Genomic DNA, 12,132 nt, shown 5'->3' with positions numbered 1-12,132 from the left:
AGCAAATAGCAAAGAAGCTGGCAGTGTTGCAAATTTAGTGGAGTGGCGACTAGCACAGGGAGCAGATTAAGTAGTTTAGGATGGAGCTGACAGGAAAACCAGGAACAAGAACCACACCTTAAGCAATTCGCTGCCATCATGTCTGTTTTATGAAGAGTTTGATCAGGTGCCGGGCACTGTGCCTAGCACAGAACCAACTGTGGTGCATGATGACCTGATTGGTGCTCTCCTGGCCCCAGTATCGAGCCTGGGGACTGTTGGGATGGGAATCATCAGCAGGTGCTGAGTGAGGGCAGTGAAGTGACTCATCACTGAAACTGGTCCCAGAGGAGGCTTTGGAGCAGGAGCAGCAGCAACACATCCAGGGGCCATACTCTGAGGAGCTGTTTGATGCCTCAGTCTGCTGTGCAGCTTCCAGCAGACACAGAGGGAACAGAAACTTCCCTGAGTGTGGTAAGTTTCTGGCTCCGTTTTAATGTTTGTTGATGCTGTAAGGGGAGGGATTTCCATTCTATGAACCAATGCAAAAGTTATTAGAAGCCCCAGCTGGCACAAGTATCTCCTAATGGCAGATTGTCTGCCACCACGTGGTGTTCAAAGTGGTAACCAGAAAATGCAAAACTGTAAAAACACCTTGAAAGTAAATATTTATTTGAGAAGGCACAAATTTTTGCTAGGGCATTCCTGTTCCTTAAAATAATAATTGTACATTGCCACATCTGTAAGGTCACTGCTCTATAACCACTCAAAGGCATAACAAGCCACCTGGAAACAGTGATTCTAGTCCATTTTCAGCCACAGGCAGTCCATAGGTGACAAAATCATTTGTGCCAAATTTGACTGGGTTTTGAAATTTTGTGCAGAAATGTGGCCAGAGGCAGAGGGGTAAGGAAGGATGGCTGTGCAGTTCGGGGTGTTTCCATGGAGTCATAACTGGCTAAGCCTTATGGAAGCTAATGCAGCATCCTGTTGATTTCCCTCATGCTGATAGTTGCAAACTTTTCCTGAAGTAGAAACTCCAGATAGGTAGTAGCGTTTTGTAGAGGAGAATATTTTCCAGGGCCACCTCAGTAGCTGACCAGGCCACTCTACTCATAGATGACCTGTTCAGTCACTATATGTGTGAATATTTCAGTTGCACACTGCAGGTTTCCCACCAGCAGTTTGGGATAACATCTCCCTTTGGCAATCAACTACAAGAACTGTTATGTCCAGGAGCACCGCCAGCTTTTTTGGCATCCTAGGCGGCGGAAGGTCTCACCCCCGAAATACCGCCAACAACCAGGGCGACTGAAGATCCAGCCACCATGGTCGCCGCCCCCAAAATGTTAGTGTCTTAGGCGACCGGCTAGGTTGCCTAATGGGTTGCACTGGCCCTGGTTATGTCCTCCAAAATGTGGAAGGCTTGAAATGATAGAAAAAGCTTTTGCATCATGGCCACCCACCTGCACCAAACCCAAATAGTTCTGCAAGTTTTAAAAGCGAAAAACAATTTTGTGTTTTTAGCTTACCATTGTATTCGCACTTCTTTCATTGCGATTAACCAGGCTGTGTCCAGAGGCCTTCTGTGATCTGAAGTATCTCTCTCACAAAATATTGAAGTTCAGTTGGAAAAGTAACATTTTATGTCTTTGAAATTCCAGAGGGATTTTTTCTGTGCTTCTGCTTTGAGCTGTTTGAGACAATAATCCACTGTGTCTTGTCCTGTTCCAGCCCCCTCAACATCTGCTGGCTGCAGTACCTCTGCAGCTCGCCCACACTGCAACAGGAGCCTAAGCTAGTGTATCTTCATGAGCCATTCCAAGAGGAAGTGTTTCCCTGGTGAACTTCTGGTTGGACTTCTGGACAGCATAGGCACCAACTTTCCCTGTCTCCAATGGGTGCTTGTGCCCCACCGACCCCTCCCTGACTCCACTTCTGCCCTGCCACCATTCCAACCCCTTCCCCAAATTCCCCACCTCAACTCTGCCCCCTCCCTGTCCCTATTGGACCCCTTCCCCAAATCCCCGCCACATTCCCCCTCCTCCCCTCTCCCTCCCAGCACTTTCTGCGTGAAACAATTGTTTCGTGGCACAAGTACTGGGAGCTAGGGGGAAAAAATGGGCACGCGGTGCGCACAGGGGAGGAGGCAGAGTGCAGGTGGAGGTGAGCTGGAGTGTGGGGACAGGGCGAGGAGCTTCTGGTGGGTGCTAAGCACCCACCAGTTTTTCACTGTGGGTGCTTCAGCCCCAGAGCACCCACGGAGTTGGTGCCTATACTGGACAGGGCCAACGAGCAGGTCCAGTATCTAAGATAGAGGAACTTGTGGCTAGAGGAAAGGCACGGCAAGAAGAAAGGCTCAGGCTGGCTGTACAGCTTGAGAACAGGGTTTCGGTGCAGTTCTTGGACCAGGAATGGTGGCTAAGGGAGGAGGAGAGAGCTCAGCAGAAAGAACTGTTTGAGTGGTTGATACCCCTAAAAGCAACAAGAGTATTGGTTTCTGCTGCATGACCCACACCATGGCATGAATCCCCTATGTGATACCAAGAGATGCAGACCAGAAACAGCTTGCAAAATGCCATGGCTGGGTGGCCCATGCAATCAGGCTCCATAAGTGGCTGGGCAGGGCATGTAGTGCCTCCACCTCTCCCCTGGTGCCAGGTATATGGTGAATGGGGGCCCAAGGGACATGTAGTGGTAGGGGGTTTCTGTCTTGAATATGGTTTCAGTGTTTGCACTTGTTTTTGTAAGGTTCTGTTGATAGTGGTGAAGTAACGGCATCTGGCCTGCCTGGCAGTGGGTGAATGTCCTTTTCAAATTCATATTTATAAATAAATCATAGAATATCAGAGTTGGAAGGGACCTCAGGAGGTCATCTAGTTCAACCACCTGCTCAAAGCAGGACCAATCCCCAGACAGATTTTTGCCCCAATCCCTAAATGGCCCCCTCAAGGATTGAACTCACAACCCTGGGTTTAGCAGGCCAATGCTCAAACCACTGAGCTATTCCTCCCCTGTATCGCTTTATTTTATCAAGAACGTTTATTGCTGTCACTGCATCACTTCAAACACTGTATTTAAAATAATAAAGGTTCACCTCTGGCTTCACAAAGATTGTGAAGAGCACAGCAAGCCATAGTAATGCTCACAACATTGATGACACTGGAGTCCAAGGTCTCTAACAGGATTTCACTCTATCAAATGCATTCAACAACCATTCTGCACCTGCTCAGAGTGCAATCAATGTGTCTTTTGCCAGGGCCTCAGAAGTCAGATACAGTTTCATAAGCCAATACAAAAGGGGATACACAGGGTCCCCCAGAATAACAGTGGGGACAGTAATTCTGTTTGTCATTTGGTGGGAATAGTGTCCCAGTCTATCCATGAACGCAAACTCCCACTGGGCAGAAAACCATGCCATGATGAACTTTCCCAGTGCAGCCCCCTGTTGACATTCATAAATTGACCCCTCTGTCCACAACAAGGGCCTGCATAACAATGGAGTAGTACCCTTTGTGGTTTGTGTAGTTGTGTGCTCCTTGAGGAGTGCAAAGTATGGGCACATGAGTTGTATTAATGGCCCCGGTGCTGTTTGGGAACCTCATTCTCTCAAAACCAACAATTACTTCAAGAATATCTTTTATGCCCACCCCCTAGGGGTAAACTAGATGCCTGATTGCCTTAGAAACTTCAGCCAGAACTTTACCCACCATTGACTTTCTAGGACCAAACTGGTTGGCAACAGATGTATAGCATTCTGGGGTTGCTATAACTGGAAGCTGGCTACCTGCTTTTGGACGGGCATTGGCTATCCTCATGTGCGTCTTTTCACTGGAGGATCAGGGCAAGCTGCTCGCAGAGCTCCAGAAATGTAGCTTTCTTCATGCAAAAGTTCTGGATGCACTGCTGGTTATCCTACATCTGCATGATGATGTGGTCCTGCTCCATCAAAGGCAGTCTACGTAGCAGGCTTCAGCAGCTATGCCAAGTGTCATGAGCAGCATCAGCCAGTTTGAGTCTGCCATGTCTGTGTCCTCTTCCTCCTGCTTCATCATTACTTCTGTCAGGCGCCTTTGGTGGGTCAGAAAGTGCTGCCAAAATGTCCACCTGAAACTCAAAGAAGCTTTGCCTAAAGTGCAAGCAAGAGAAGTTCTTCAAATGGCACCTTCTCCATAAAGCTGGCTGTATTAGCTGGAGCATACAGACCGAAATGATGGCTCAGCAGGATGTGTGCATTGGCTGTTCAAACTTCCTGTAGCGTACAGGGTGGATGGTCAAGTTTTCTCACAGTTCACCACGATCAAAGGGCTAAAGCAGCCACATTTCAGGAGGGCTCTAGGGAGTCTGGGACGTGGTTGGTTTGACTCAGTTCTGCATGCTGCAGTGTGGATGCCAGAGCCCCAGATTTTAACCCAAGTTAGAAAATTCTTAATGTAGGGTTGACAATCAGTACAGGTTCTCAAGCCCTGGTTTCTGTAACCCAAGGTCCACTGACTCGAGTCCTGCTAACCTTGAGCTTATATTCCAGTGTAGACCTACCCTACACTGGAATAAAAGACCTGTGGCACTGCCATGACTGGCCTGGGTCAGCTGACTTGGGTTTGGAGCTGCAGAACTATAAATTGCCGTGTAGATGTTTGGGCTCGGGCTGGAGCCTGGGTTCTGGGACTGTCCCTCCTTGCCCAAATGTCTACAGAGCAATTTTACAACCCTGCAGCCTGAGCCAGGTAACCCAAGGAAGCCATGGGTTTTAACTGCTGTGTAGACATACCCTTAGAGGCTCTAGCTGAGATAGGCACTGTGTGTACAGAAGTAAGAGATAGTCCCCGTCTGGAAGACCTTATGATCTAAGATCCTGATTCAGAAAGGTACTTAAGCACATGCCTTGAAGAACATGCGTAGTTCCCATTAACTTCAGTGCTCAAGTGCCTTTCTGAATTATGGCCTAATGACAAAACAAAGAGTGGGAGAAAGGAATGTTGTTGTCCCCATAGTATAAAGCACTTTACAGATGGAGAACTGAGGCACTGAATAGATTAACTACTCATGGTCACACAGGGAATACAGGGCAGATCTGGGAATTGCACCCACATCTCCTAATTTCTGGTTCAGTGCCTTACCCACAAGACCATCCTTCTCTTCAGATTCGCCTTCCTCATAGTTTCAGAGACCCTGTCCCTGTTCAGTTATTTGGTCAGTTTCACATGCAACCAGTGTGTGTGTCTTTAATTGCTGCTACTTTGCTGACACCTCAGTAAAATTTTGGAAAGCTTAAAATTACAAGGTACATATTAATAGCTTCAGAGCACAGCAACTATTTCAACTTTTTCCTTCCTTATACTTAATAGAGATTTTGGAAAGCAAATAGAAATATTATCCTGGCTGCGTCCACACGTGAATCTTTGTTGTGCCTTTTTTAAAATGCCGCTAACCCTTATCAAGTTAGTATGTGTTTTTCTTAATCATTTTCCTTTTCAAATTACTATAGAACTCATTTCCTGTGCAAATAATCACACTGAATGCAGCCATGGTTGTCTTGAAACATCTAGAGGGCCTGTTTGCTTCTGTCCGGAGGGATCGGTGCTCAGAGTAGATGAGAAAACATGCTCAGGTAGGTATATGAACTTTTTTTTTTGCTTTAATGTGTGCTGAAGTCTGTGTTTATTGCTGGTGTTGAGGACCAAAGCTGGGTGATGGTGTTTCACACTAGCTTCGTGCACCTGCCAATGACTGTGCAAGACAGCTGAGAATCATACTCTTTGATTGGATAATCAGAACTCATCTGCACCAGTAAATATTCGTTGCCAGTGGCATTTGAACCTCTGCAGGCCGTATTCTGCTGGCCCCTTTTGTAAGTGCTAATCTGGACACTCCGCAGACATTTGTTTCAGAACACACTCTCCCCTTGGCAGAGTCTCTTGGGAGGCACAGCACAAAAAGTACAGCTCAAAAGTTGGACAAGGTGGTGGTCGGGAGTAGCAGAGGTGACTTCACAGCTCCCTAGATTCTGGGCTGCTCTAACTGATGATAGCCTTAGCTCACCTGCCTATGGGCTGCTTTGTGGCCTGAATAGCAGTAGTATAAAGCATTTTTGTTACTTGCCTTCCTCTGCTGACACCTGCTCCCATTCCAAATGTGTCTCCTAAACCAAGGGTTGCAATGGGGGAGGGGGAAGGGGGAAAGTGCAGGGCTATTTTGCGGGCCCTGTGAAGTTTCTGTGTCACAGGAATTCACCCAGGATCATCGTGGCCCATTTACAGCTCCTCTATATTCTAGAGTGTTATAGGAGCCATGATCTAGGAAGGATTGAGGAGGTGGGGATAGTTTTAGTCAGTGTGGCTCAGCTGAGTCAGTTTATGTAGCCAGTGGGTATGGCTACACTGTAGCTGGGTATGTGCCTTTGGGACAGGCGGTGACTTGGTCTAGCTGCTCAAGTACAGGACTGACCAGCCCCCTGGGTCTGTCCTCAGGTGGCTGGTATGTGCTGCAACATCCACCTTGGTATTTTTATCACTAGCTTGTGTGGAGCTAGCGCATGTCTGTCTACTCGGGCTGGTAGGAATGGACCCAGCTGCAGTGTAGACGTATCCAATGAGACCACATTCTCTATATGGCCATGGAAGGGAGGAATGGTCTCTTTTGGTGTGGGTAGGGCTGTGCAGTGATTTTTTTTTTTTAAATCTAGTAAATCATTTGCACTCTTCATTCTCCCAACAAGGTGGCATTGGCTTAGCAAATGAAACAACGAAACATGATGCTCTGGCCTGTCAAGTTAGAAGATGAGTGAGTTTCACTGCTTAATTACCCTCACCCATTTCACCTTCTGGTGAGAGAATGGCTTTACTTTGCTGTAGCATGGGACAAAGCACAGATATTCAATGTCTGATGGAAGTCATTACTTTCTGTAGATTTGAGTAAAATGAGCTGACTTAAATAATCAATACATGGAAGCTCGGTTCAGATGTTCTACTGCCCGTTGTGAATCTTCAAGAAGAGATGTAACAGAAGGAGATGATCATGTTCACCCATGTTGGTAACTTTTGGCCTTTAACAATAATGCTGACTTCCTGAAATCTTTGGCAACAATGAAATCTATCTCATAGTTGAAATCACAATTGTATGGGTTGTTCTGTTGCTGATCCTTGTGATTTTTATAGTGTTTTATATTATAACTACTGTAAAAAATTTTTAAATGCTCTGTTTAAGGTTGTACATCTCTGGATAATGGTGAATGTAGCCAGATTTGTACCTCTTTAAGTCCATCTTCCTGGGAGTGTGGTTGTTTTCCTGGATATAAGCTGCAGGCGGATAAAAGACACTGCACTGCTATAGGTCAGTATTGAGGTGTTTGTGGATATTCCTGGCTATATAACGAGAAAGATATAACAACTTTTAAAGGGGATTGGGTATTTTGGTTCACTCTTTAACGTTTTTTAATTCATTGGAATGAATTTGAGGAATATTGGTAGTTTGAGAAAATAAAACATGATGAAATATATCATAACTACATAGTTCAGTCTCCCTTGCAACATATTGTTTCTTTTAGTCAACTTTAGTAGTTCATGAGGGGCCCCATCCTGCATTGTGTAGCTCTTGGGGGGGAATTGTTGTACCCCACAAGTAAACAGGGAGCCGTGTGTGCAGCAGTCTGCTGATGTGCTACCCAGTGCAGGATTGGGGGTCTAGGTTTTTATAGGTGAGGACTGGGTAGAGTATGGGGAGCTGCGGGCCCTCTATTGCAGAAGTTATTTTCACGACTGATCCAAAAAAGCCCAAGTTTGTTGACATGTATGTCACAGTGGAAGGCCCATCTATTTGGGGTGGTGGGCAGATAGTAGGTTGATTTTTGGAGTGAATCTTTACCTTTAGATTTTTGTCAGTCTTAGATGTTATGTATTATACATATGCCCAGAAAGGTTGTACTGGATGCATTTTATAAATTTTAAAATGAATAAGTTGCATTGTCAAACACTAGGCATATGACATCTGCACTGTGCTGTTTTACTCCGTGCATGTCACTACCAATCTGCAGCCTTTGCTATTACAGTGCAAAGCTCTTTATGGTTCCGCACTGTCAAGTGAACTGGATTCTATGGTGGTGCTGTGCAATACAGTTTATAAGAGGAAGGATATTTTTGTGGCTGAGTCGCTGCACTGGCACTGAAGATGAGTAGATTCAATTTCTGCCTCTGCCACAGACTCTGTGTGCCCTTGGGCAGATGACAAGGCTCTGATCCTGCAAATACTTACACACATTTACTTTCCCTCTCCTGTGTAGTGGTAAGCATGTACATGCTTTCAGGATCAGGAACTAAAGTGCAGTGCCTCAGTTTCCCCACCCTTCCTTTCACTCTTTGTCATTCACTATTTCTATTTAGATTATAAACTCTTTGGGGCAGAAAGTGTCTCTTACAACATGGTTTTGCAGTGCCTCACACAATGGTGCCCTAATCTTTCTTGTAATCTCTGGGCAATATTGTAATGCAAACGATGACAGCAGCACTAATGTATGTTGGGGGGATTAATTTAGACTGTCTGACTAACTTCATTGGTGAAATAAGTGCGATTTAAGTCTGGGACCCAAGGGTAAAGGCTAGTTCAGTAAACTAAAGCACTACCAAGCTCCCCTCCTTTGCACTGTAAAATGGTGATTTAGGGTACGTTGATGCTGAAATCAGAGGTATGATTGCAGCTCAAGTAGGCGTACCTGGGCTAGCTTTAATTTAGTTAGCGCGGCTAAAAAAAGCAATGAAAATGCAGTGGCACAGACTCCTGTGTGGGCTAGCAAAGCAAATATGGACCCAGGGTTCTGGGAAGACTTGTAGAGTCTGCTCTGAAATCCATGTGCTGGCTAGGTGAAAGCTAGCACGGGTATGCCTACCTTTGATTGCAGTGTTGACGTGCCCTTAGTGGTTCCCACAATATGGGCAGGGAGGTGGGGCTGGGGAAGGAGTGAGTGTGGCTTAGTCTATGTTCTGTATTTTAACACTTGCCTTTTTGTTTCTTTGTTAAATAAAAGACAGCCTGATTCAGCTTGTGTATACCTGGGCCCCGACTTTCAGTCTTTCCTGAAACAAAACTTCTATTGACTTTTATGGGAGTTTGCCTGAGGAAAGGACTGCCTAAGTAATAACTAAGTAAGGACTTCATAATTTGCCCTGTGTGTGTCCAGCATATCTATGCAGCCAGCTGTGCAGAAGAGATAAGCGCTCATTTAGAATTTAGCAATAAAAGGAAAAGAGGCAATTGCTTTCAGTGATAGACAATTAACTTTTTCCTTCTTCACTGATGAGATCTTGTTGATGTTGCTTGCTGATTAAGATGAAGGAAACCAAAGAGTGAGAAGAGACAGAGAGGAGAAATGTGCACTCTAATTGCTTTTTTGCACATAAATCATCTTATCTACAGAATTAACATGCATGCAAAATTTCATTAACAGGCCCCAAGCCATTTTTGTTGTTTGCAAACGGCCAGGACATCCGCCGCATCAGTTTTGATGGAACAGATTACACAAGTTTACTCGACTGGCAGATGGGAATGGTTTTAGCACTGGACTATGACCCAGTTGAAAGTAAGGTAAGGCATTAAAAATGAGAGGATTTTGAAGGGTTATGAGGACAAATGGATTGTGCTTCCTTGTACCTTAACCTTTTTGCTGCCAGTGATCTAGATTACATGCTGTGCTGTTACCATTCCATTGAATGTCCAGCAACACAGTTGATGTGGTGTCATGAGTAGGATGATAAACACAAGCCCACCAATTAAATTTGACCCTTCAGTTCTGTCTCCATTAGTTTAATGTGGTCCATATGCCAAAATGGCTGGATTTCCCACATAGTTTTAAGCATGACTACAGTCAAGAACAAAGAGATAAGGTGGATCTCTTATATTAGATCAACTTCTGTTGATGAAGGAGATGCTGTCTAGAACAAAAACATTTGTGTAATCAATTGATTTTTCACTTCAGAATCATTTCCTGGAAATATATCAGGTGCTTTTATTGAAGGATCATAGAAAATCAAGGCATCTTTACCACTGATATGCATCAAAACCCATACCATATGTAGAGGCTCTTTGAACAAGCATTGCACCCAAATCTCCTAGTAATATTAAACCAATTTGCTGCAAATATGGCGGGCGTGTTAGCCTTACAGAATGTGGTCCTGATTCTGCCTGGTGCTCCTTCTGGACCCAGGAGTCAGCTCATATGGAGCAGCTTGCCAGATTGGGGCCGGTGAGTACTGCCTCATCTCAGTGCTCTAAGCTTAGTGAATTTGGGAGAGGGGTGGTTGAATGCTGCTTTGTTTAGCCTTGTATAATAGTTTTCTCCTTATAATGAAACTTATCTACACTGTTCTCTAAGGTAATGCAGTATGCTCAAGTTTATCTGAATACCATGGGGGATGCAGATTTTATTTGGAACATTGGGTGTTCAGAGAAATGAGAGAACAGCTTCTCGCCCCGATCCCCCGGTGGTCTTCCTTGCTGTCAGAAACAGCTAGACAGCGTATAGACTTCGTTGTTGTCACAGCACATGAGCAGTAACAACAAGGCAGCAGACTCCCTAGCACCTGGCTCCGGTGGCTGCTTGGCTTGGTGTGCACATGCCCCAGCATTACCTCCTGGGGGCTTAGGGAGCAGCATGGAGGCTGCGCAGAAGAGGGACCTGGGCACCTCGGTGCTACATCAGCCAGGGCCAGAGCTATAAGACTGACCCAGTGAAGAGTAACTCCATGGCAGAGGTGAGAGGAGGCAGTGAGGGGGCAGCGAATGTGCATGTAGGCAGCTGGGCACAGGTGGCAAGGGACTTCTCTGGAAGGGTTGCAATATGGTAACTGAAGGGTTGCATGTAGGCCGCTGGTTCTGGGTACAGTTGCCAACTGTTTAATCACACAAACCCAAACACCCCTGCCCTGCCCCCTTCCCCGCCTCTTCTCTGAGGCTCGATCCTGCTCAGTCCATCCCTCCTCCCCCGGTTGCTTGCTCTCCCCCACCCTCACTCACTTTCACTGGACTAGGGCAGAGGGTTGGGGTGTGGGAGGGGGTACAGACTCTGGGCTGGGGCCGAGGGGTTTGGAGTATGGGAGGTGGCTCTGGGCTAAGCCTGGACCAGGGGGTTAGGGTACAAGAGGGGTGCGGGATGCAAGCTCTGGGAGGGAGTTTGGTGCTGGAGGAGGCTCAGGGCTGGAGCAGGGGGTTGGGGTGCGGGAGAGGGTTAGGGGTGCCAGCTTTAGATGGGCGGTGCTTACCTTGGTCAGCTCCCAGTCAGTGGTGCAGCAGGGCTAAGGCAGGCTCCCTGCCTGCCCTGGCCCCGTGCCGCTCCCAGAAGTGGTCAGCATGTCCCTGCTTCCCCAGGTGGGGGGGCCAAGGGGGGGTCTCAGCGTGCTATCCCTGCCTGAAGGTACCACCCCCACAGCTCCCATTGGCCGCAGTTCCCAGCCAATGGGAGCTGCGGAGTTGGTGCTCTGGGCAGGGGCAGTGCACAGATTCCCCTGTCTCCCCCAGGGGTTTCAGGGACCTGCTGGCCACTTCTGGGAGTTGCACGTGGCCAGGTGCTATCGGACTTTTAGCAGCCTAAAATCTCCTGGTTTGGCTGCAGTAGCCGCCAGGAGCTAGAACCTGATCCTTCACTCCTTTCAAGCAAAATACCCATTGAAGTTTGTGAGAGTGTTTGCCTGAGTTAAGTTAAAGGGTCAAGAAAAATCTACAGTCAATGCAAAGGCATTTATGTTGTTGTCAGCATTTGCAGTGAAGTTCTAGTGTTATTTTGTATGCAGTTTTGCAGTTCGGGATGCAATTTTCTGCTGATACCAAATATCAGATGGCCTTGCCCACCTCCTATGATTGGTGGTAACCATAACTGTAGACAGTGGAAAATTTCAATTTTTGGCTGAGATCTTGCAAGGTTCTCTGCGTAGGCCAGACTCTTGTGCCTGCCTGCAACCCCATTAGAGTCGGGTCCTGGAACATCTTGCAGGACTGGGGCCTGTTATTTAAGAAAATAACAAAGATAAATGTGAAAAGAGGTGAAACAAGAGCAAATTATATCCATCCCCCTCCACACACTTACTTTCATTTGCTTAAATGATCTGGGAACTAAATATTAACACATTTCTTTCTGGCTTTTCCTTCTCTTGTTTCGTGGGCTATGTT

General features: G+C 46.4%; 1 protein-coding gene across 1 annotated transcript in view; it reads left to right on the top strand.

Moving 5' to 3' along the window:
- Positions 1–12,132, top strand: part of EGF (epidermal growth factor) — a 96,662-nt gene that overhangs the window by 42,976 nt on the left and 41,554 nt on the right. Inside the window, exons 9-11 of the mRNA XM_032784614.2 lie at positions 5,468–5,590; positions 7,186–7,311; positions 9,419–9,555. Of these exons, the coding sequence (XP_032640505.1) occupies positions 5,468–5,590; positions 7,186–7,311; positions 9,419–9,555 (386 nt within the window). The remainder of the gene's footprint in view (positions 1–5,467; positions 5,591–7,185; positions 7,312–9,418; positions 9,556–12,132) is intronic.

This window comes from Chelonoidis abingdonii, chromosome 5 (genome assembly GCF_003597395.2).
Source record: "Chelonoidis abingdonii isolate Lonesome George chromosome 5, CheloAbing_2.0, whole genome shotgun sequence".
Taxonomy (NCBI): domain Eukaryota; kingdom Metazoa; phylum Chordata; order Testudines; family Testudinidae; genus Chelonoidis; species Chelonoidis abingdonii.
This window is presented reverse-complemented; position numbering and strand designations above follow the sequence as displayed.